At 34.0% G+C, this 27,207-nt stretch overlaps 2 protein-coding genes across 2 annotated transcripts in view; one reads left to right on the forward strand and one right to left on the reverse strand.

The window, feature by feature from the left end:
- The first annotated feature begins 1,190 nt into the window (after positions 1 to 1,190).
- Positions 1,191 to 3,885, forward strand: LOC140043910 (uronyl 2-sulfotransferase-like). The gene has a single exon (XM_072088396.1). The coding sequence runs from the start codon at positions 1,540 to 1,542 to the stop codon at positions 2,728 to 2,730; it is 1,191 nt and encodes a 396-aa protein (XP_071944497.1). The 5' UTR covers positions 1,191 to 1,539; the 3' UTR covers positions 2,731 to 3,885.
- Positions 3,886 to 4,643: 758 nt separating this feature from the next.
- LOC140045376 (tetratricopeptide repeat protein 28-like) overlaps positions 4,644 to 27,207 on the reverse strand; it is a 67,310-nt gene continuing 44,746 nt past the window's right edge. The window contains exons 3-16 of the mRNA XM_072090238.1: positions 23,119 to 23,266; positions 22,750 to 22,896; positions 22,105 to 22,230; positions 17,976 to 18,134; positions 14,874 to 17,678; positions 14,009 to 14,533; positions 13,556 to 13,788; positions 13,052 to 13,236; positions 12,155 to 12,686; positions 11,798 to 12,029; positions 11,155 to 11,231; positions 9,744 to 9,864; positions 9,263 to 9,370; positions 4,644 to 8,122 (exon numbers count right to left, since the gene is read on the reverse strand). Of these exons, the coding sequence (XP_071946339.1) occupies positions 6,453 to 8,122; positions 9,263 to 9,370; positions 9,744 to 9,864; positions 11,155 to 11,231; positions 11,798 to 12,029; positions 12,155 to 12,686; positions 13,052 to 13,236; positions 13,556 to 13,788; positions 14,009 to 14,533; positions 14,874 to 17,678; positions 17,976 to 18,134; positions 22,105 to 22,230; positions 22,750 to 22,896; positions 23,119 to 23,266 (7,068 nt within the window). The 3' untranslated portion in view covers positions 4,644 to 6,452. The remainder of the gene's footprint in view (positions 8,123 to 9,262; positions 9,371 to 9,743; positions 9,865 to 11,154; positions 11,232 to 11,797; positions 12,030 to 12,154; positions 12,687 to 13,051; positions 13,237 to 13,555; positions 13,789 to 14,008; positions 14,534 to 14,873; positions 17,679 to 17,975; positions 18,135 to 22,104; positions 22,231 to 22,749; positions 22,897 to 23,118; positions 23,267 to 27,207) is intronic.

Raw genomic sequence — 27,207 nt, forward strand, 5'->3', positions numbered from 1 at the left:
AGTGTTGCAATGAACATCTCCGATAACGCATCTTGTGACAATTCCATTTATGGAAATTCTGAATTATTTTTTGAAAACGCAAGAGTTACTATCGTAACAGTTGTTTCAATAATTTGTATTTTTATTGTGCTTTTAAATGGTGTTGCAATATTTGTGATTCTTAGATCTAAGAAACTGCGAAAGAAACACAATGTTTTCATCGTGTCTTTGGCATTTATAGATTGTGCAAATGGACTGACGTATTGTGTTTACGTAATCTTGCATTTCAATAATTACGGTACAAATATCGTTTTAAACTCGTTAATGACGTCAATACTTCTTACATCATCGCTTAACGTAAATTGCGTTGCTGTAGATCGTTATATTGCGTTAGTATACGCTCCTTTACGTTACGATGTTGTCGTAACTACACACCGTCAGTTTACCGTTTGCGCTACAATCACTATTGGACCACTTTTTATAATACCGTTATTATTCTATTTGACTACAGATTATTTTCATTTAGCATTATCAGCAACTAATACGGTGTTTTTATTGTTAACCGTTTGTCTTTATTTTAAAATTCATCACAAAATTTCCAAATCAGATAATTATCTCGCTTCAATGAATATTTCAAACGCAAAGAAATCCAGAAAATTATTAAAAACCTGTTTAACAATAACCCTCTTATATTGCTTTCTCTGGTTGCCAAATCTTGTGTTAAATGCATTTATTTCTTTTCCAACATTAATATGTTCCATTGGTATATTATATACTTATTTGATTTTCTTCTCCGGTAGTTTGGTGTTTATAAATTCTTTGACCAATCCGATAATATACTGGTATAACTTACCTAATTTTCGAAACGCGTTTTTAAACATTTGTAACGTAAATAATTGAATTGATGATTTTGAGAACAAAATGTACGGTATTGTGTAAGTATTGTTAGATGATTAAATCAATATTATAAGCAACACATTTAGGCCTACACAGCAATTTTAGTGACATGTATTACTATTAGTAATCTATATTAATATTTATATATTATTGTGAAATTATCGCAGTTTAGTTTAACATGACTGTGAATTTAGCCGTGAAATTGTAATTCCGTACTATCACTGCACGTAAATATATCATTATCCTTGATTTGACATTAACGTTACTATAAAAAAAAGTGGATGAAGGTATGACGTAGTACATTGATCTACAAGCAGACGATATTTTTGTATGATTATACTGGTATGAACTTTGATCCCTCGTTTAAATGAATACAAAATCCGGCGGAAATTGTTCTCAAGTTCAGAGGCTATTGAGTGATTTGTGACTAGCCAAACAGTAAGTTATAATTGAAACGGCTTAAGTCAAGCGTAAGTATTTTGTTTTTTGAACTGGCAATGCACCAACACGGTAGCAGTTCATTTCAGGGTGGTGCGTCAGCAATGTCTACAATGTCTAGGCCTACAAACTAGCAGATGTCATTCAAACGGATTGAATATAATGCTAATTTTGAATTGCGATTGTTGCAACTGTTTGAAAACATTATACTAACGTGCTTGGAATATGCGGATGTTAAAGGGAATTAAAAGATACATCACGCTAGTGGTTGTAGTATGCTGTTGTGTCTGGTACGTCTTTCAATGGAAACCGTTGATAAAGCATAACAAGTTGATAAAACATGGAAAGAAACTAAGTCTTGCACAGCTGCCTAATATACATGGTGATCGCGAAAATCCTGACAGCATCAAATGGAGTTCAAACTCGGAGTTCGATAGATCAGGTAATAAAATGTTAGCAATTAAAAAAGACGATGACGTTTCATCAAGCTTAGGCTCATCGTGGAAGTTCAACAATGACACCGCCAACCAAAAGTGGATTTATGAATGGAATGAAACTGTAGTCTATCAGGGACTACTTCCACTCGTCGATAGATTGAATGTTTATTCTGATGATATGCCAAGGATTATTTTTAATCGAGTTGGTAAATGCGGTAGCAGATCCGTACTAGATATCTTTAGAAATCTTGCTGAAAGAAATCGGTTCAATATGATTGAATCGTTAGTGTATACGCAAAAAATTCTACCACCAGAAAAAGAAGAAATGGTGGCGCAGGTATTATCACAAATTCAACCACCTTATTTATTTCAAAGACACATGTATCATATTAATTTTTCATACTACAAACTTCAATCACCAAGTTATATAAACATAATTCGCGATCCTATTGCAAGATTTACCTCACAGTATTATTATAGAAGATTTGGAGATGGATTTCAAGAAAGAACTTGGACTTTTAATGGAACTGAAAGAGAACGATACCAGACAATAAATGAATGTGTTCTTCGCGATCAGTACGAGTGTTCTAAGCGGCGGACTTTCTACATTATACCGTTCTTCTGCGGTAATGACCCTCGATGTAAACAGCCTACTGAATGGACGCTGAAACGAGCCATGGCAAACGTAAAACAAGATTTTAAAGTGGTCGGTTTGTTAGAAGAACTTCGCGATGTGTTTTTAGTTTTAGAGAAAACATGGCCAACAGTTTTCGGCGGCTCTGTTAAATTGTTGGAGCATCCAAGTGAAGGCCAAATGACGAACCGAACCGCTGCTCTTACAAGGGCCAAAGAGAAACCTTCACCGAAAGTGACGGCTATACTAAAAGAACAGATGGATCTTGAATATAGATTTTATAGTTTTGTTAAAAGTCGTTTTCACGCGTTAAAACGGAAACTAGGAATTCGACATAAACTTTAAAATGTTTACTCGCAACGAATGCCTTAGTGTTGTAGTGTCCATTCAATTCCGTCTAATAGGCTTTCATTGTGTTAAATTATGCATAACTTTCAGAATTTCCATTGGAATGTATTACCGTAATGTGTTTTCTTTGCTTTAATATATAAATTAAATAAAAGTGTGTGCTAGTTGATGGAAATTACATATGTTGTATATTTTATGGATGACTAGTGCTGGCAATGTGTCAAAATAGTTAACTCTTAGTGTCGTAGGTAAATCTAGGCTATTCATTTACAGAAATAACTTTGTATTGTATTCCAATATGTTATCATGAACGAATGCTTTTATGTTTATTTATATGTATTTCCATGTAAAACAATTATTTATAATGGTGTAAAATTAATTATACAGGAACCTGGAAATGACCAGGACCCTTGGAATTACCAGGACCTTGGGAGTTACTAGGTCCTTGGTAATTATCAGGACCCTGGGAATGACCAGGACCCGGGGAATTACTAGGTCCTTGGTAATTATCAGGACCCTGGGAATGACCAGGACCCTTGAAATTACCAGGACCCTGGGAATTACTAGGTCCTTGGTAATTATCAGGACCCTGGGAATGAACAGGATCCCGGGAATTACTAGGTCATTGGTAATTACCAGGACCCTGGGAAAGACTAGGACCCTGAAAATTATCAGAACCCAGGAGATGCCCAGGAGGACCCTGGGATGGACAACAACTAGTAAACGACCGACACGTGTGTTGCGTCGCGGGATTGACAGTTCTTGTGGTCATTCAACTTTATCCACGTCGACTCCATTGCACCTTGAATGAAAACGATACATTGTTGGTATGGTTAGAGCCTCTCAATTTCTGCCTTATTTTTTACATTAAGTTCTCGTCTGTTTGTTTTAATCTATTTGTATTGTTTTGGAATGGCAAAATAAATGTATTATGATTGATCGTGTGCATTCATTAAATAATCATTAGGAGTGGTATGGCGATAACAACAAAATTATCAAGCTATTAGAAACCAATTTTAAAATCAGAAATTAGAAAAACACTTGATACTAAAAATAGAATCGAGTATTGCAAAATGGCGAATATGGAAAATACTTATTTTTGTTAGGGTTCAATGGCGAATAACAATGATTTGTATAATATTATACTTCGGTTTCAAACTTTTTGGCGTGGGATTTTCTTATGACGGGCTTTTTTATGTTCTAAATTTAAATTTGAAAAATCCAACTAAAATGATATCGATGACGTCAGAGCTTTATTTGGAGATAAATGAGAAGTATTATAATTATATTAAGACTATTACGATTTGGTGACGTCATAATGATACTTATGATATTGCTAAAGTGAAAAAAACGTCGATAAGGAAAACAAGGATAGCGATAAAGTATTGATGCGACGGAAAATGACAACGATGGCGATAAATCGGATGACAATATGGGGATAAAGACAACGAAGATGGCGAAAACCGACGATTAAGAAAATGATGACGAATATAAAACGAAGAAAAAAATAACAACGTTTGCGATAAATAAAACGACGAAAGAAAAATATCATAGATAGAAATAGATTTTGATTAAGAAAACGATGATTAATAAAATTTAAAGGCGGCGACGGTGATAAAGAAAACGGCAAATAATCAAATGACGGTATGTCTACGATGGGTACGACGATAAAGAAGATATCGATGGCAATAAAGGAAACGATGAAGGAAAACAATTGTGGCGATACGAATCATGATGAAAAGGACGATTGAGAGAATGACGTCAACGATGGCGATTAAGAAAACGATGATTAATAAAATTAAACGGCGGCGACGGTAATAAAGAAAACGGCGACGACGGCGATAAAGAAAACGGCGACGACGGTGTGATAGAGAAAACGGCGACGACGGTGTGATAGAGAAAACGGCGACGATGGAGATACAGAAAACTGCGACGACGGCGATGATGATGAAGACTTTAAATAAAACGACAACGATTTCGAAATAGAACGATAAGGAAAAATCACGGACACGATGCAAATAATTAAGATATCTGTATAAATAGATGTTTAATAATAGTCCACATTCTGAGACTTAAATACAACATGCTCAAAGTAGTCCATTCACAATATATATTCAACTTCACCGATTTATTATATACATTATATAATATCTCTTCTTAATACTATATTTGCCCGTTTACTAACCAGCACCCAAATCGAACTCGTAACAGAAAAAAATAATTAAATAACTATTTTTTCAGTAAGGAAATACAATGATTTTGAAACTACTCATAGAAGTGAAATATTTCGTAGATTTAAACGTGAAAGCAATCATCATAAAAACAATTTCATTTAAGTAGCAGAATGTGTTATCAATTCGCGAATATATAATCTATTGCTTTCAATTTACTTTAATGCATTTTCACAATCGAGAGCGAAGTAATGTTGCATATGTTGAAGAATCAATTATAAACCCAAGCTAAAGACGAGTTTCCACAAGGCGAATTTGTTCGCGCGAAAACCAAAATCGAAAGCGTCAGCTTATACGCATGCGTAATCATGTTTCCATCTTCCAAATCCTTCTCTACGCTTGCGTATGAGCTGATGCTTTCGACGATCCGGGCGAACAAATTCGCCTAGTGGAAAATCGGCTTGAAAAGAAGTTGTGTTGACTTTTTAAAACATTTCAGACCACATGTGTATATCTTATTGTTAGTATTTAAATTTATAACATACATCCCTAATATGGGCCTGTCTGCAAAGAATAGGGTAGTTATAGTAATATACATTTTTATTTTATATCAAATTAGTAATCTCTGAATATTATTATAATTTACGTTCTATTAAAAAATGTATAAAAGGCAAAAATGACGCAAGGCTTGGATACTAAAGAGCAAACAACTTAATACTTTTAAAAATACACGCAATAATTATTTTCAAAAACAAGGATGGCCACACTACAAACAGTTTTTACAATAAAATAACAATCTCATTTCAAGGTTATATTTAAATATTTACATATTAAGATACAAAAGTCATTTACTTTTTTTTTGTACAATTCGTGTCTTTTTATCCAGACACTAAAACCATTCCTAATAAAATACAGTTCGGTGGGTCGAGTCATTAATATACATATTAACATACAAGTTTACATCAGTAATGATGGTACACACATTTTAAATATACAAGAAAGACAATTTAACATAAACAAACCATACTAATAATTAAGTGTATCATCCATATTTGTTATAAATATGAAAGAAATTAGAAAACATTTCAGAAAATGTATTGCTTAACTAACATAGGAATAATAAAATAACATAACTTCTACCAGTACCAACGCGGTATATAGTTTTGGTATAAAATTGGAAGTTGAACAAATGGAAAACACCAACCAACCTTTTGGTAATTACAAAGGCTTTTTTGTCATGAGGCACCAAGATTTAGCAAGCACTTTGCTAGAGGAGTCATATTAGCACCCATAATATATGACATTTAATAGGCACTTATAGGGAATAGAATACAATCTGCAAGTTTTGCCAACTGTTGCAGAAGCTCCCAAATTTCTGGGAGTGAAATATTTAATGAAAAAGTATACAATCATTATAAAAAAAAATGTAAAACATATTATTAAAATCACTAACCACCTCATCAAATCAATCTGTAATTTAAATATCCCTTGAGTAACTACTTATAAAAAATTAAGTGAGTAAATCGCTATTATCAACTGTGTCTTCAATTAACACTGTGACGATCGTAATTCCTTATGTAAAACAGGCTTTCCCCGAGGTGAACGAACTGTTCTAAAAGGCACGCCATTTATCTTTGCACTTCCGTTCAATGGATTCGTGCTCATTGAATAATTAGATGAGCTTTGTCTCGATTGTCCACTTGTAGCACTGTGATTACTACAAGTTGGTGAGGGCGCACTAGGAGCGCTTGAGTTACCCGAGCATGTGGAGTCGACGCTACCTCTCCTGTTCGCTACATTCATTGGTGGTACATGGATGACGCTTGGAATGGATGACGTGGAAGAATATATACTGCTGTTAGTACTTTGTGAGCTTCCAGGACGGTTTAGATAATAGTTTGGTGGAGATGTCGGCCCACTGGATCCTTTCCTAGGTGATGAGACATTAGAGTTATTCCTGTTGATGGCTTCTTTGTAGTTTGGAGGTGATTTATATTGGAGTGGACTTTCACCAGATCCATTTGGTGGATTCGGCTTGATATATGGTGCCATAGGCTTTGATTTCAAAGCAACATTTCCTTTGCTGCTGTCAATCTTCTTGCTATTCTCCAGTTTTTTCTGTACTTTCTGCTTAGTATTCAATTTGTTGATCTTATTTACGGAATGGTTAGAGCTTAGCGATGTTTTTGATGTACTTTCTCCCAAGTCAACGTACTCAACATCACTTACTCGCGACTCAGAAATGCTTTTTAACGACTCACTAGCCTTTGCTGAAAAACTTGTTTCAATTTCGGCGGTCACAGACTCATGAGAATGTTTTTTAGACCTGGTTCCCATGTGCTGCATGACATCAACAGCATGCATATGTGGCATCGTATCCTTCAATATTTTCATCACAAATGAGTCACTTTCGCTGGAGGATGATGATCTTGATCCTTTTCTACGTGGACTTGAAGTGCTCATGACACCGTCTCCAGATCCACGCACCTTTGTACTTCTAAGACTTGGTTCATCTTCTATAAACCTGTGGCCAGCACTACCGATAGGGCTTTGTCTGGTAACGGGTTGTTTGTTCCTTGCTGGTGATGACTGCTTTAAGGTATGCAAATCCTCATCGCTCTGAAATCCAAGATTAACATTTCCAATGATATTCTTTGAAGACTTGCCGTTTGAAAGAAGCGATTCCTTAGAAGAGTAAGGCGATCTCACTGGTAGAACATCCAAAGTTCCATTTCTACTAAACTTTCCAACGGACACTTGTGAACTGTTCTCATCAACGTCGTACAACAATGATGCAATGTTTGGCGCCACCGTCGGAACATTAGGAGTCTTCCTTAACCCTTCATATGAAAGATTATTTTCAGACTTGATCGATTTTGCCGGCAGTTTAGTAACTGGAGTTGTGATTGGTGCCAATGGAGTGTTACGATTTGCTTTTAGTGGCATTCTGTTGTACAAGCCTGCACTCAATGGCGTGGATGTTTTAATCGGCAGTCTCCGTTTTGCCTTCAAACTCTTGACGGTACGTTCAACGGCAGGTTTGCGAGGCATCGGTGGCGTTCCAGTGATGGAGTGACTGGAAATGATGGACTGTCCGGACATGGCACCTATAGATCTTCCAGATAATCCTGACATCGATGTGCCTGAATGTGAAGAACCAATACTTTCCATCGATGATGATCTTTCTAGTGGCAGAGAGGTAGGAGCAGCAGCTGGATCTGCAAAAAAAATAAAAAAAATAAATAAAATGAAAATTACAAACATCTACAATTTAGGTAATAACAGGTAATTCTTAATAGTGCATATGTTGTCATATTTTATCGCAGATATATAATTAAGAAACAGTGATTAAAAATAAAATGAAATTGATTGAAAAACGCTGTCAATACGCTGTACATGAAGTTGTATAAGATTAAGACAAACACACCAACCATATTTTGCTTTTGACAATATAAAAGAACAAAAAAGTGTAAAAAAAAAGTGTAAACAAAGTTATAATAATATTCAAACTATACAGATGTAAGAGTACCGTTAATAATTTAAAAATAATTGTAGAATAAAATACTGTATAAATTATTTTGAAAAATGAAAAAAAAAAGGGATGGGAGAATTTGAAATACCAATTATGGTAAAAAATACAGATTGAAAGTCAACTAGATTGAAATTGAATCTTAGTACCGTCGAAATTAAGAATCCATGTTTTTGTCATACAAACCTTTCACAAAAATTTATTTCAGATGAATTCTAATGTTTGCATATCTTTTGCAAATATTGAATGTTTATCTGAAATCGGAATAAGTAACCTGGGTGAAATGCTAAATTGTTACATGCTGATACTAACCTGGGAAAGTGAAGGCTGACTTTAAGCTCTGTCTACACTATCAACGAGTTTGACAAAAAAAGTAGTTCCAAATATGGTAGTGACATACCAAATAAATGGTAGTGACATACCAAATATGGTAGTGATATGACATCATTATGTCCATATATGGGCACATCACATTTTTTGTCAAACTAGTTTGATAGTGTAGACAGAGCTTTACTCTTTCCTGGCTAACATGTTATATCTATTTTTAGTAATGTTTGATGTTTAGTGATAATAGGAAATTAAATTTGCAAATTTTCACCCTGTTGGTGCTGTAGGCCTACCTGGGCTTAAATCTGAGCCTAGCCATCAGGGCAAGCTTGGTGGTCTAGAGGTATGAACACCAGGCTAGTGCTCTGGAAGTCATGGGTTCGCACCTGAGAATTACTCATTTTTAATATGTACTTGGTAATACAAATTATGTCAGAAAAGGAGTGAATTTAAAAAAAAAAAATTCTTGTTTTATAAATAAACCAAGCGATGTGGTACTTACCAAATATTGCAAGCAAAGACTGAAGTATGTAATTAAGCATTCGCCGACTAACTTGCTTGCCAGTGATCAACAAAACCTCTTCCTTCCCCACATCAATCAAATCAAACCCTACAACATCAAAATAAACAATGTTGGAAAATATATATGTGGGTCATAAGGTTTGTTGACCTCATTTTAAATTTCTAATTTTCCGTTTCAAATTTCAATCGATATAGTTGTGTTTTCAGTAAGTCAGAATTGGCTGGCTTTATATATAAATCTTTTAGATATTTCTCTTTTATAAAACGTTAATTATTCTAATAGTTTACTATACTCATATGCTTGAAATCCAGTTTCAATTCTAAATGAAATATATTCACTCGAAATTGAATATTATAACATATATATTTAATGGGACACATTCAATTTAGAATACCCAAAGGTATCGCATAATCCCCACAGCACGTAGGTAATTAATACCGTCACTTAAAATAAAACGTACCGAGAGATGCAAGCAGTTCGTGACATCCAGGCGTTCTCCACAGCTTTGTGTTGATGGGAACTTGAATGCCAACTTCACGCCCTTCTTTATCACGGGAATAGTTTTCTAACACTTGTCGGATCTGTGTTGAAATTACATTATATCAATTTAATACGAGAGGGTAAAGGACACAAGAAAAATTCTCTGTGTTGTTTGGGATTGAAAACTGCATTTATAGATATATAAAAATGTATATATAAAAAGAACACTGTTTATGAACATGATTATATTGATACATCCTAATTAGATTATGATAAAATCTTTAGAGTATTTAAAATTTATTAGCAAAGACAACTTAAACACAGGTGTCTCTGTCTCATGGCCCAACTAATATATTTTATCATATATTTATTTGCCTCGCAAGCTCTGTCTGCACTACAGAAAGTTTGACAAAAAAAGTGTGATGTGCCCAAATATTAATAGTAGTAATATGACATAATGTCCATATACGGGCACATCACATGTTTTGTCACATAGACTTTGCTAGTGTAGACAGAGCTTTATAAAAATATAAAATACAGTTCAGAAATTATGTTCTGTTGATTACTGTATGTTTTGGTATTGTACACAGGTTATGAAATAACAAAATCACAAAGGACAGCTCATACAATGGAAAAGAGGAAAATATAAATATTAAAATATTCTTTTCATTTGAACAGGTTCGTGTAAAGTAATAACTAAAATTTAATTAGGTATTTTTATATAATATAATCTTCAACAGGCTTATTATACAGTATATAAAAAACACATTATTCTTCCCGCTATGTGAACTATAAATGTTCCTGTGCTAAATGCATTTCATGTAAATATTGAACAGCAAATAGTTTTAAATTAATTTCTTCCTGTTTTTTATCATCACATGATATTAAAACCATCTGTATTAAAGAAAACCACACAATTAAAAACCGTTGCAATGTGAAAAATACAAATCTAAATGATTCCTGATTTAAGTTAAATTTCACTCAACATTCATTACAAACTTTGTGTTCAGCTGTGTGAATATTATAAAATAGAAATGCCTCTTAAATTAATGATTTCTTGTAATATAGCGTTTGTATTTGGCAGTCTGTAGTACCTACACACATTAAAATAATGAGTTTAATACTTTTTTTTTATTTGTCTCTATTTGTATCTTTTTATTGTAAATTTGGCAACACACAATCTTCTAAGAATGTTTGCCAGTGATTTAAAAGCAATGTTCAAATAAAATGTACAAATGACACAACTGCTGTTTCAGTCTTGAACCTTGTGTCATTATTAAATGCATGTGATTGGTCAGATATTGTAATTTATCCAACTCCATGATTGTGGTAGATCAGAGGTTAGCAACTAGACAAGTGTTTCAATTTAAATCCACAAATAAAGAATTTACCATTTGAATGATTTCATCAGCAGCGTCTGGGTGAACTAGAAGTTTAGACAGCGCCATTGTCGAGGTTGAAGATAACCCTAGGAAGAATAAAAAATAAGTTTGAATTTGATCATCAACAAAAAGTAAGAGCAAATATAAATGACAATTTGCCCTCCAAATTTGAAATTAGTTTTACATAATGCTTTTATATTTACTGTATTTTAGACATTCTCATTTTACACTGTCTAAAGCTCTGTCTACACTATAAAACTAGTTTGACAAAAAAAAAGTGTGATGTGCCCAAACATGGTATTGATATGCCCAAATATGGTAGTGATATGCCCAAATATGGTATTGATGTGCCCAAATATGCTAGTGATGTGCCAAAATATGCTAGTGATGTGCCCAAATATGGTAGCGATATGCCCAAATATGGTAGTGATATGCCCAAATATGGTAGTGATATGACATCATCATGTCCATATATGGGCACATTACATAGTTTTATAGTGTAGACAGAGTTTAAGATTGAACAGTAGAAATATGCTGGGATTTTCCAATTAGAGGGCACAGTTGCAATGTGTTCACTCAGGTAAGCTATAGGCACGAGGTTAGTATTTGTACTGTACATATATACAGTAAGGTCTATATTTTAAAAACTAACCTAATAAGGCCTGTAAACTTGTACTGGCCTGTAGAAGTCTATCTCCAGCATCAGACATTGGGAAAAAGACTGAGGGTGGCATGCCACTGGCTGGTTCTTCAAACCTGAATCCAACAGACTTGAGTAGTTCCTGCCATCCAATCACTGGTCCAACCTTCCTGATGATACTCTGTTTTGTTGTGTACATTGGATTCTTGTGCCCACGATTTATTCTTTGTAAAGATTTCTCAATCTGTACGTCAAGAATAGAAAAAGTCATGTAAATCAACAACCCACTACAATTGACTTCTTTCTTTTGTTAAATTAGAAACTAAACATGAAGGTTCATCTGTTTTTTTTATAAAGGAAATGACTTACCAAATGTAGAAGTACCCTCATAGATTCACGGCATTTTCCAGGAGTTGTCACAAGATCAGCCAGAGCATTACCAAACATTGTGCTCTTGTTACTGATCTTGATATCACTGCCAATGATCATAAAACCAGCCCAATTGGACGGATGTGTAAACTGCTTCGTCTCTTGCACCTTCTGCATTGCCTCGCTCATGGCACTGCTGACCTTAAGGCCACGTAACAATCCTTCATAAAGAGACCTCATAAAGATCTTAGTGGCAAGCTCTGGCACAGACCAGAGAGGAACAAGAACACACTGTGCTCCAGCTGCTAAGAAAGCTCTTGCTAGGCCAATTAATCCTTCTGCATTGATTTTTCCACTGCGTCCATAACTGCCATATGCACTTAGCACGACAAGCTTTGCAGATAGTTGAAGATCGAGAATGTCTGCGGCAGAAAGTAAGAACTCCGAAAGTGCCGGCATGTCAGCGTTACTTTCCATGTCACTATCATCACTGTCGTTCAGGTCCATACGTTCAGGTAACATCTGTCCATTTCTAAAATAAACAAACATCTTGGCATTTAGAATTTTTAGTAGTAGTAGTTTTGTTTCACAATTCAAGTCTAAAATATCAAGAAGTCAAACTGAACAGCATGCACTAAATCTATTACAATCTGGTAAAGAATTTATAGTCTATTATTACTCTTTGAATTATTATATCATTTAAAAGATCCAAAGTGAAAACGAAAAAGGTAATTTAAATGATGATTGCGTTAGCACAAACATAGGCCGGAGTTTGGACGCTGAAAGCTTAGATTACCCGGCTTAACTTTTCAATACAAACCACACAATAAGAATCTCTTTTACAAATTATACTAAAGTTAAACTCTCTTCATCACAGAATAATCTCAAGAATGTTACCCGTTGGTTTTAGCATTTTGCTCCTGTCCACCAGGAGATAGAACAAGCGCAGACAGCTTCCACGAGACATGTGTAGCTAAGTGGATACATTCTGCTCCCGATATTGCCTCTAGAATTGCCTCTTTAGTTGCAGATGATCCAATCAGTGGCTTCACTCCTACTTGCTCACACACTACCAAGGCTTCCTGTAACAGCCATGAAAATATGATATATATCTCAAAGACCTTGTATTGGTTTACAGTAGAACTCCTATTAAGGGGACACCTCCGAGAGCCGATTAAGGGTTTCTTTGAATAAGGGTTGATCATAGTGTTAAAACATATATTGTCACTCTTTGTTTAACATGGTATTGTCCCCGCAATAGGAGTATCACAAGGAAGTGAAGGGACTGAATTAGTTATCTGCCATTAACAATCAGCAACATGCTACATTTAAATTGTTGTCACTTTGTACTCAGTCACTTAAGTGTGTTTAAAGAATCTTGATAAAAATAAATCTACTAACCTGTTCAGCATTTGGAAGTACCCCCCATCCCCATCTATCTGTAACATTTTGAGGCAGCATAGGGTTAGCAACAACCAAAGCTGGGCTTGTGTGGTTAGTTGTTGTACCTCTTGCATTGGGCTTTGAGCAAAGTGATCGGAGAGACGGTATGACGCGTAGATTGAATCGTTGGTATAAACAATGACTTGGAGAACTGCCCTTTAGGACAGCAAATGGTACAAGATGAAGATCACCTGAAACAGATATATTTCGTAATAAATAACTTAAATGTTACTATGAACTTAATATTGTATTGCTTTCATTAATATTGCCAACTTCATACAATTCATCTCATAATACATTTCTTTTATCAAAACTTAACATCATTGTCCATACTAAGCTCACGTCCACACTGAATATAATGTACGATTCCAAAGATCTTTATATTGATAAAGTACGTTAAATATACAGTACCTTCTAGAACAAGCACCAAGTCTGACGGTCCACCTTCTTCTCTTTGTGAATCCATTAAAGCCTCATTCATTGGACCAATAAGGATGTCGTAGAGTACCCTTAAAGGAGGTCGACCAGACCAAGACCTCTTTTTTGACTGAGCAACCACTGTTCCATTGATACCAAGACTACCACTAAAATGTGACATCATACTGCTGATGCTGCGATTACTGCTACGATTCACCATCCGCAAGAACGCAACTTTATCTCCGTCGACAGAGATCTTGCCACTGAGTTCATCCAGATGCTGCTGGAGAAGATCGTCTGCCTCGCTCTCTGTTTCACTGGTGATGTCACCTGTTCTGTTCTGGTTCCCTGGACAATCAACACCAAGGGCTTCTCTTGCGTGCATTATGTAATGATCAAAGTTGGTGGTTGTGGTGAGGTCAATGGTAGTGTTTACTGGCATCACTTCACCATCGGCTGCATCACCTATATTGTCCAGCTCAAGATCATTCACATTGCAGTTGTGGAATTTTACAATACCTAAAATTATCGAAAATGTCAATGATGTTGAAAAAAATACAGAAATAACAATAGTACCATACAAAACTAAGCACATTCATTTTTTAAATAGCAATTAAAAATTCTTAATCTGAATTTTAGAATTAAAACAAGAAGGCAAAATTAATCCACATTGCATTTACAATGTAAACAAAAATGTTACACTTTTAATGGAAACTTGATCTATCGCAAATCAATCTTCAATCCAAAAATACTAGACAATAAAAAAAATCAAATCTTTGCACATTACAGGGGCAAAAGGCTACATAAAACAGGAACAAATCATTGATAAACTACTGTACTCAACTCTGAACATGCTTACCTTTGTTTGGTGTTATGAGCCAACTATACAAGTGTCCAGCTGCTATGGAGTAATACAAGACAGCTGATTCCTGTTGATTTACTGCATCCAATATCTGATCTTTAGTCAATGGAGTAGTGTCTGTTACCTCTGTACTATCCATCTGTCGCTCTAGAAGAAGGTCAATGAAGGCCCGCGTTTTACCACGTTCCGCAACTACAAGAGCTTCGTCTGTACGTTTTAACTCAACTAGAACTTTCTGTAAGGCTTGGTAGCAAGCACTCTGAGTGTCAAATAATGAGATTTTATACTCGCTGCCATTTTGAATCTCACGTCGTAAGCCTTCAAAGATGTCAGCAGCGCGATAAAGCTGATGTTGTGCTTCTTCAAGTTCTTTGTTGGACCATAGAGCTAAGCCGAGTCGATGTCTGATCTTAGCTTCATCTTCTTTACGTCCCAATTGATCAGCAATCTGTAGACCTTGTTGGAGGTACGTTACAGCCTTTTCGTAATCACCTAGTGCATGGTGTATTCGTCCAAGACTACTGTAAGCCAAGCACTTGGCAACATGATCATTGACCTGAGCAGCAATACTTAGATGCTGTTCTTGATACATCACCGCCTTCTGGTAATTCCCAAGCGATTCATTTGTTACTCCAAGATTTCCAAATGCTCGACCTTGGCAAGCTAAATTATGGGTCTGTTCCGCAATCTCAAGATCAATCTGATGGAAATCAATGGCTTTTTCAAATTCACCCATTTGTTGGTAGATTCCTCCAAGACCACAAGCTGCATCAGCTTCTGCGGATTTATCTTTTGTATCCTTTGCCAACTGTAACTGATGTTCTAAACAGGAGATAGCTTGTTCGAAGTTCCCCATTAAACTATGCAAGAACCCAAGCTCACCATAAGCACTGCCTTTAGCAGTGCCATTCTCCAGCTCATGAGCAACCATTAGTCTTTTCTCAAAACAGAAAAGCGCTTGCTGAAGGTTGCCGACCGTTCTATGGATGGTACCAAGTCCTAGATATGCTTTATCCTGTTCCGCTGCGTTATTTGTCTTCTGCGCAATCACAAGATACTTATCATAATTAATGACAGCTTCGTCGTAATCTCCTAAAGATTCGTAACATTCGGCCATATTTCCGTAAGCTCGACCACGATCACCGAGCGCTGTGTTACCGACAACGTGTTGGAGCGTGTTTAATTGTTCTTCAAAATATCCCAAAGCTTCGTCAAATTGATTCATATTCATCTTTGTGATTCCAAGATTGCCATACGCTTGAGCTTGTATGGCATGATCGTGAAGGTCTTGACCACGTTCTAATTGTTCTCTATAGCATTTAAAAGCATTTGAGAATTTGCAAAGTAACATATACACTGCACCTAAATGACCCTGTGCTTTACATTCACCTTTGACATCTCCAATCTCTTGGTAAATTGTCAATTCTTGCGTGTGGAAACTCAAACTCTTATCATACTTTCTGAGTTTTCTGTTAGCACCTCCTAATGCTCCATACGCATTTCCTTCGAGTGTTCTGTTTTTAACCTGTTTTGCCAAAATCAACTGTTGCTCAAAAAATTTAATAGCACCAGTTGTGTCCGACTGTGCCATACAGATATCTCCAAGATTTCCCAAGGCACGAAACTTTCCAGTAGCATTTTTCAGAAGATGTGCAATTGTTAAAAAATATTTTTGACACTCTGTTGCTTCATCAAAGTTTCTCAAAGTCCTGTACGCTAACCCTAGATTACAGTATGCACGACCCATACTTATTTTATTATGCAATTCTTTCGCGATATCTAAGTCTTTTTCATAGTATTGGACGGCTTCTTTATAATCTCCCATTGAGTAATGAGAATATCCTAAGTTATGGCAGGCTTTACCTTCACCACTGTAATCTTTCAATTTCTTACACACTTTAAGGTATTGTTCGTAAAATGGAATGGCGTGAGTAAACTCCCCACGTGAACAATGGTAGTTCCCTAGGTTGCTTAATGCTCTTCCAATGCTCGGTTCATCTTTGAGTTTTTGAGCAAGACTCCAATGCAAATGATAATGTTCTAAAGCTTTCTCGTGCATTCCAAGCGATTGATACGCCACCGCTAAGTTACCATGAGTGCAAGCCGCTGCACCAAGGTCATTGACCTCTTTCGAGATAGCCAACTCTTGTTTATGATATTTGACAGCTTGTTCGAACTGTCCGAGAGAACTGTATGCATTTCCCATGTTTCCAAATGCTCTGCCCATACCAGCTCTATCATTAAGCTCTGACGCAATCGTTAAATGTGCTTTATGAAGTTTTAAAGCATTTTCATAATTACTCTGCTGTTGATTAATAATACCAAGATTTGAACATGCTCTACCTTCCATAGTTTTATCCTTCGTACTCAAGGCAATGTTTAACTGCTGTTCGTGACACTCCTTAGCCCTGGAATAATCTCCCAGGCATCTTGAAGCATGGCCTAGCCCAGCATAAGCCCTCGCTTCTATAGTCCTATCTTTCAGTTCTTTTGCGATTACCAAAACATTATTATGAAATTGCATCGCTCGTGAAAAATCACGATTAAAATGATACGCACTACCTAGGTTACTATACGCCCTCGCTTCCTCACTTTTGTTTTCAAGTGTTCTCGCAATCTCAAGGTGTTTTTGATGACATTCTAGAGCATTTTCAAAATCTGAGAGTGCCAGGTAAACAGCACCAACTGCACCCGTTTCCCGTGCCTCAAATTGTTTGTCGTTTAATTGCTGTGTTAACATAACACATTGTTTGTGACTTGATAACGCATTTGGGTAATCTCCTATTGATGTGTAAACATGACCTGTGGAAAAAAAAAGATGATAATTAAGGCCTTGTTCAGACCTATATGAAGTTATAGCAGTCTGAACAGTTAGGGATTGGAGTATGATGCATCATACGATGCTTGTAGTGTATTAGTGGGGAAAAAAGATAATTAGTTATAGCATTTTAGCCACAACATTTTCACATAGTTTTGTAGGTTAAAGTATCCTAATGTTTTTTAGAGTATTTCATTCTCCATTTAAATATTGAAAACAAAGTTTCAATGTCTTTGTACACGAACTATCAGTAAATAAACTCTTTCTTCTAAAGTAAATACCTAAACTACTTAATCCTAAAGCTGCTACAGTCCGGTCTTTCAGCTTCATCGCTAGCACCAATTGGAATCGGTGGTGCGTCAGTGCATCCTTGAAGTTACGTATTGAAAAATAAGCAGAACCAAGGTTGCCATGGGCTCGGCATTCTCCCTCTTGATCTCCTGAAAGACGGAAAACAAAATTAATATGCCATTTTAATGCAATTTATCAGTTATCCATAAAAAAAAGGTATTTACCTGAAAAACTGTAATTTAAAATTTAAAAATGGTCAAAATGGCTGCCAGCCAATGGGTTTTTAGTTGAATGTAACCATTTTTTAAGTGATTTTTTTGTGAAAACATTATTTTGTTTTTTTTTCTATGGAAGTGATTAACTTTATTAAAACTAAAACATAAAATAGTCAAAGTCTGATTTAATTAATCTTCATTTTTCATGTTTTTTATCTTTCACTAAAACTGTTTGTTACTATTTAAAATTGTTATTTGCTCTATTATAGCAAATATTATAGATTTAATTATAGTAAAAATAGACAGCCACACTACAACTGTTCCGTTAACACCTTTACCTTGACTTAATATAATTGATTTAACTATCCTAATCAAATAAAAAACTAAAAAATCTAAGTAGTAAAAAAAATAAGGTGTTCATAATTCAATCAGTTCCAGGTAAAATTAAAAATAATTAATTTGATTTGATAATTTAAAGCCTGTATGTAAACAATTACTTGGAACTCGTGGCATTGATCAAATTTTATTTTCACAATCAAATTACAAAATTGACCATACAGGAAATTTGCCAACTGGACTCAAGGGAACTTTTTATTATTGATTGAAATATTGATTAAAATATTGATTGAAATATTGATTGAAATATTGATTGAAATATTGATTGAAATATTGATTTATTCTATTCTATTCAATAGATTTTAAAATCGTTTTAGGCATTTATTTCTAATCTAAAAAAAAGGTAAAAAATCAGTTTATTTATTGTCATCAAATCAAACTTTTTGAAAAATAAACCCTGTTTTCATATATTGAACAAGACCTGCCAAAAACCCCTACTACTTAAACTATGGTAAATGTAAACCTTTCTGTATACAGGGGGAATGGAGTCATTTTTTTGCAGTTGATGTTCAGATGGGACCAAGATGAGGCTAGTAAACAACAACATTTAGGTGTGTGTGACTAATAATTTTTCTTTTTTTTACCACAAATGTACTGTAAATAAAATTTGTTCTTAAAATCTTTTGTCATGTTTCAAGAATAACCACATCAATCTTTCAAATCTATCCCTTTTCTTTAGGTCAATGTCTTTGTCAAATTGTACAAGGGTTTACTACAGGTCACTCAAGGTCATTTCAAAGATAAAATGCAGCCTAGGCTCATTATTGTTTTCTGGAATTGTTGGAATGTTGTTGTTGATTAATATGACAGACACTCAGGAGAGGGTGAAAACAGGAGCAAGCAAGGTGTATGTTAATGGTTAGAAACCAGGACATGGTCATTTGAACCATTTAAAGGGGAATTGTGATTTTAATATTTCTTATTAAAGATGTATTGTCACTCTCAAAAAATAATAATTGAAAAAAAAAATTATTTACCCAAAAAAAATTTAAAAGCCAAAATATTTAAATTGGTCGCCAGCCAATGGGTTTTTTTTGTTGAATCTGACCATTTATTTTGTCATTTTATAATGAGAAAACATTTTTTTTGCCGTTTTTTTTCTTTGTACGGAAGTGAATAACTTTATTAAAACTAGAAAAATTAAACCTATTCAAATTATGATAATAATTAATTTTTCATGTGTTTTTTTTTTCATCTTTAATAACCATTTCAATCACATTGATAACGACTTATTGTCCAACAGAATTTCTGCTTCAACACTGTTAAGTGTTAGAAAGTAATGTAATAATCAATAAATATAATAAATAATGTTTAACTATGGAGTTGCCCTTTAAGATGGGTCATCAAGAAACTATGAGGAAAGTGTAGTTAGTAATTTGTGATATTTTTAGATTTGTTTATAGTCATAAACTACCACTAATTGATTTAATACTAAGAACACTCATGCATTGGTTTTAAAACAAACAAATAATGTTTTAATAAAATTCTTTCATTTAATTCTTTTTCTTTGGTGTAAATATTGCATTTGTTTTTTATGTGAATGTACTGTCTAAATATAATATTACACTTGGATACACTGTCTATGGACAGATATGTACCAATAAATTATCAATATACAATTCTTTTAAATATTTTAAAGAAAAATATCTGTTGACAAAGTAATAAATCCAATACCAGCTAATCGGTTACATTTAATTTGTTGGTGTGTACTATTGAATTTTGTATGTCATATGTATGTCTATGGATAGTACACTCACACTGTGTCTATGGACAGATATATGTATCAATAAAATTATCAACATATAATTCTTTAAATATTTTAAAGCAAAATATCTTTTGCCAAAATAATAAATCCGATACCAGCTAATTAGCTAATACGTTCCTCATTATTCCAAGAATAGGGAAATATTTTTAATGTAATGCCCTGAACCTGAAGACATGTTTATAGTCTATTAATGAAAAGGTGTAAAAACAACTTGATGTATTTTAGCATAAAGTACCCATCAATCTTCCTGTTTAATTATCAAACATGAAGTTTTTATTTCTTTTACAGGGAGCTTTAAGCTCTGTCTACACTATAAAACTTTATTTGACAAAAACTATGATGTGCCTATATATGGACATGATGATGTCATATCACTACCATATTTAAGCATATCACTACTATATTTAGGCACATAAGCACACTTTTTTGTCATCAAACTAATTTGATAGTGTAGATGGAGCTGTAGATTTGCGAAAACCTAGTAAATTTATTATGCACATGCAAGGACATTAGGATACGCTTCCTCAACACAGTTTGTGCAGTTTCATAGGTCCAGTCGGAAAACCTACAGTAAGCAGTGATGTAGCCAGAAGAAATAAAGTGGTCAGGTTTTCGCAAGAAAAGGGCAAAATATCTGCTGGGTTGTCAAAGGACTATATGAAAAGAGATCAGGTTGAAACCTTACCAACCGTACTGGTGGCTACGGCCCTGCTAGGTTGTTGCAAATCCAAAACTCTCTGTGTATAGATAATATGACTGTGCAATTTCAACAACCATGCAATAACATTTAAAACATTTTTACATTAGGTATTGTCTGATAGAATAAATCCAATTTGGTCACATGACAGGCATTGAACCTGATAAGCAATTCTAACCAATGGTCTAAATATACCAATCATCACCTAGGTCTGACTCAGTACAAACTAATTAGGTATAAATTAACCAAGGTAAATAACACAATGTACTTCTGATTCATCCGATACCAACCTGTAATAAATTTCTTCTTCTCATCCTTATATGTTTTTAATTCTATTTAACATTAATTCTTTCCATATTTGGAAGTTACATATGTCTTTGATTGCATTTGTTAAGACCATAACCCTGTCTTCAAGTTCACATTTGGCACTCATACAGTATGATCAGGAACAAGATTACTAATTTGTTAGCCGATTTATTGGTTCTACTGTCCATTTTATAATTTATTTTTCAAGTAACAAAATATATTAAAGAACACATTTTTATTGTATGAATGAAATGAATCAGACGCAGATTTAAACAGGCTTTAGCCCCTCCCCCCCCCCCCCTTTTTGCAAATTTAACACTAACAGCTATATTTTTTTTAAATAAATGACTATTTTTATTTTTTATTTTAAAAATATTTAGCTTAATAAAATTTAAAAAAAAATTCAGTGTCAGTGTTGGTATACAGTAGAACCCTTCCTTGAGAACATTCAGGAATCACTTTACAAACAAACAAGGGGAAATATTTGTTAACACTTTTTTTGGGGGTTACCCCTATAAAGGGGACACTTTGTTGGGTAGCGAGGTATCCCTTTAATTCTGTATTTAAAGAAACTTTAAAAAACATTCACACCAAATTGAATATAAAACAAGTATTGCACAAATTATGCTAAATATCAATCTACACTATTATAATTCATAAACTGTAGTATATTATAAGTTGACAGTTTTAGTTCCAAAAAAATGACATCGCAACATATTCCAGGTGCCAGCGTGACTTACCTAGTGATTTAGCTATGGACAGATCCTGTTGCATGTAATTGACGGCCTTGTCGCAGTTTCCTAAGCCCCAGTGAGCACTGCTTAAGGCTGAGAACACTGATCCTCGCAACTTTAAACTACATGTACCTAGCAAAATTGAAAGAAAACATGCAATTTACACAAGTAATAAATCAGATTTAGGTACACCATGTGGTAAAATATTGCTTTAAAAAGAGAAAAAATCATAAATTCTAAAAGCAGATTATAAAATAAGATTTTTGAGAATAAGTTTTACTACAGTGCCGAATGTTGAAAATATTTAAAATGAGGCAACTACAGACAATCAACACTTCCAATACTGGACTCTCTTAAAACTGAAAACTCTCCCAAAAAAAGACTTTCTTAATTAACATCCAACAAGTCCCAAAATCATTTCGTAAAACTATTAAAACACCTTTGGAATACCAGACTTCCAGAAATAGAAATTTAGGCATGCCCGAGGATGCTCGGCAATGGGAGAGTTGACTGTACAAAAAATTTCCACTAAACATATAAGTTGTATTTCTAATTGTATATACTATCATTCATTTAAATAAAATCAAGTCCAAGCGCAAAATATGTTTATCCAACTTTCACCAAAAAAATTTTACTCTTCTACAACAATACCTATTTTTAAAGCGGATTCTAAAACGACCAATGAGGAGGCATGATAGCCAGCAGCTAGAAGATCTTGTCCAATCACGGAGATGATAACAAATGGGCTTTTGTCCAATTTCATAGACTTCAACTGTTCGAATGTTGGTTCAAATGTTTCTGCAAAAGTAAATATAAAAATTGTTATATACGAATCAAAAATAGTAAGTGGCAAAATCCAAGTAATTGGTGTTTCTGTGCCAGAGTGAGGCAGCTTCAGTCATTTACTGAGGGCACACAGCAGTGTCTACATGTGGGTAGCACATCGAAAGGCATTCCTATTTAGTTTCCAATCAGCATTTATACTAATAACACAACTTAACTTAACTACAATTAACTAACCTTTTAAAGGTGATTTCAAAGCAGCCTCTATCAATCCTGCAAGCAGTTGTAAACTCTTGGGCTCCTGGGCTAATCCAGATGAAAATGCAGCCAACGCATCTGCATGGCGGCCTAGACACTGAAGAGCGACTCCTTGACGATAATAAGCCTGCAAAACAAGACAATTTGAATTAAATTTTACTAAAATCAAAAATTTAAACAAAAATAGTACTAAACGTAACTAAATGTTTTTGCGAATCCTGAATGTCAGATTTTATTAGAAATTTGTAACAATTTTCAATCTAATCCTCTTTCCACAGCTTGCACTAACACTGTTAAAAAATAATGTTACATATAAAAAACTGTTGTCTTTCATTCTACTTTTTCATTAAATGATGTTACGTATATAAATCTTTACTTTACATAGTTGTGTTGTATTTTGGATGACCTATCCTATCATAAATCAAACAAATTCTATCCAAATAAATGTAACTGCTCAATATTAAAAACGTTATAATTAAGATCGGATCTGATTTTCACCTGCCCAACTTACATAAATTGATTCTTAATTCTTAACAACGTAAATCATACATGATGACATTAATGATTCAACAAAGGGTTTTGTTAAAAAAATTGATTTCCAATTGATACATCATTATAAAATAATTATTGTAGGGCTTGTTTAAAAAGACTTTTTTTCCAATCGAGAAATAGATTAAAAATATTCAAATTGTTGAACATAGTTATTGATTCATCGTTATTGTTTCATTAGGCACTGCTCATGTTCACCAAAAAAAACAAAAAAAATGGCCCCCAAAAAACCCCATGGGACAATATTTTGTCTTGGGAACATCAAAAAATGTTAATTACATATATTCAGGATTACAAAAATGTACATTAAAAAAATACATCATGGGGGTGCACGGTAACCCCTCCTTCCTACTAGACTAATACAAGAGTTATGTTTGACATGATAACGTGACACACAATTTTTTTTTAAAGTTGACATTTTGAAAAATCGTTTTAAAAGGGGGGAAAAATTCTTTCGCAACAAATCATGTGACATAATATATGTGATTTACAGATTAGACCTACATACATTTCAAAGCCATAAGCATCTCAATAATATCTTGACTAATTTGTTCATATGTTACTTGTACTTGTCAAAATTTGGCCCACATAGTTCAAACTAGGTTGATAAATGGGATACTAAATTTAAATAGACACAATCAAATTTAAACTAGGTTAGAATTTATAAGTGAAACAAAAAAATCAATAGATAAATCAATTTGGTTCAATGAAATTATCAATAAACAAATTGATAAATAGATCAATCAATCAATTACAATGAAATGATCAATAAACAAATTGATTAATATATCAACCAATTACAATGAAATGATCAATAAACAAAATGATTACCGTAATATATCAACCAATTACAATAAAATGATCAATAAACAAATTGATTAATATATCAACCAATTACAATGAAATGATCAATAAACAAATTGATTAATATATCAACCAATTACAATGAAATGATCAATAAACAAATTGATTAATATATCAACCAATTACAATGAAATGATCAATAAACAAATTGATTAATATATCAACCAATTACAATGAAATGATCAATAAACAAATTGATTAATATATCAACCAATTACAATAAAATGATCAATAAACAAATTGATTAATATATCAACCAATTACAATGAAATGATCAATAAACAAATTGATTAATATATCAACCAATTACAATGAAATGATCAATAAACAAATTGATTAATATATCAACCAATTACAATGAAATGATCAATAAACAAATTGATTAATATATCAACCAATTACAATGAAATGATCAATAAACAATTGGATTATAGATCAATCAACCAAAGTATTAAATGGAGAGAGGCACTATATACCAATAGATACAAGTTTTGGTCCTCTCTCCATCTTTTTTTTTTGTAATGTCTACGCTCGCGCTAAGGTCAAATTTTCGTTCGCTAAAATGGCGAAAGGTTTTGAAAAACATTAGCCAAATTGAAAATCCTATAGCCAAATTTAAAAAACCTTAAAAATTCGAAAAAATTTTTGAGTCTTTCTCATTATCAAAATCTGGCTAATTTAGTATTGAATTGAAGCTAATTTATATTTCTGTTTGATAAAACACATCGTTTTATTTGACTTTGCGTGGACCTCGTGCGAAGAGGCCAACAAGACCAACCCCTGAAAAAAATAATCCCTACCATAAATATCAGTGTTTACCATTTTCCTTACGGGGGATTCAGTTCTCCGCTTATTACTAAATTACCGTCGCCCAGGCAATGTGCATGGTATGCATGTATTAGCGCGTTAATTAATGATTGGATAACCCCCGCAGTGGACTGTTCCATTTTCTGAACTAGTCTTCGCCGCACACGAGGCATGTCGAAAAATGTCGCCTCTCATCATGGAATATTTGCTTCGAAACGTCAATTTTACCGATTTATTAAATTATTTAATAAGTGGAATATTTATCAATCTATTATATAAAACAAGAAATGTACCGCAGAAATTTAAGAAGCTTTGAATTTGCTATGCAGCGGCCGTAACCCATTCTATGTAGGCGGCCGAAACGCGCTTTGGCCAGGGTTGCCGTTGCAGTATACGCTGTTTCTTAGCTATTCAATTTAAAGCGCAACTTTCGGTTAGAATAATTAATCGAAAGGGAAATAAAATCAAACATGTTAACATTATACTATTGAGGTAATTAATTTGTTAAATTTAAAATTCCCCTTTTTAAATAACAGAACAGCCTCGTTTACGGAAGTATTCGTCCACATGTTTCTGTTTACATTTTCTTCTCGAAGTTCATTTTCTACGTCAAAGAATAGGGACTTCCCCTTTTATTCGCTCATCATCACGTCGACGACGGCTGGTCACGAACCAATCACATTAACGTGTGTCATTAAAACGTCATCGAGGCACGCTCTGCGCATGTTTAAACAGAACTAAAAAAAATGAACACGGCGATCGTGACGTCGTCACATAAAATGCTGTGGTGGTAAAAAGTGTACTCGAGTCTAGTCAGAAAGTACCGAAGTGTGGCGAATTCTCGCTCCCATAAGAAGTCACGCCGACCAGGCTAGGCCTAGGCTTGGAAATGTATTTTCGCCAATTTGGCGAACGAGGCAATAATTATTTTCGCCAAATGGAGACTCCAGTCGCCATTGGCGAATTGGCGAGCGGTTAGCGCGAGCGTAGAATGTATTATACCATATGGACAATTGTCTGAAATAAAAGTTGAATTGAATTGAATTGAAATTCATAATCATATTAATAATTTTCTCAACATCCATTCCATACTCTTTTCAGTGCAACATACCATTGCTGCATGTCTTATAAATACGTGACAATACAGTTCATATTTCATCAAAATATGATTAGAATTTTGAACTTGAATTGAACGTCTTTGTTCAAGATGTATTAAATGCGTCATAAGCCTTGATTATTATTGCATTTTATCTACAAACCTTTTAAATATTCTTCTAAATTCTCATACACTTCCTTGCTTAAGATGTTTAATTGCTATAACATTGCTTTTCTCAGGATATTGATATCCTAACTATTTTAATACATCCGCTCATAAATTATCACTACACCCCCAAAATTATTGTAATGTTAATGATGTGTTTATGTTTCAAAATACTTTGTCCATATCCGCTTTGACAATCCAAATTTGCACCCCCTACTACATTTGTCGCTTTCACAATGTTAATGATGATGTATTCATGTTACGTAGTACAGTACTTGTTTAATACATCCGCTCATACAATCCTATCGGCTCACCCCCACATCACTATGCTTGTTGGTACGTCAATTTTAAAATCTAAAGCCCTATCTACACTATCAAACTAGTGTGATATGCCCAAATATGGTAGTAATATTCCCAAATATGGTAGTGATATGACATCATCATGTCCATATATGGGCACATTACATTTTTTTGTCACATAAAGTTTGATACTGTAGATACGGTAGATCTTTAATGATGTATTAAATTTCATTAATATTTTCAATTAAATTAATTTCAACAATTCACATCCCAGCAATACTTTTTCA

This window comes from Antedon mediterranea, chromosome 3, assembly GCF_964355755.1.
Source record: "Antedon mediterranea chromosome 3, ecAntMedi1.1, whole genome shotgun sequence".
In the NCBI taxonomy this organism is placed as follows: Eukaryota; Metazoa; Echinodermata; class Crinoidea; order Comatulida; family Antedonidae; genus Antedon; species Antedon mediterranea.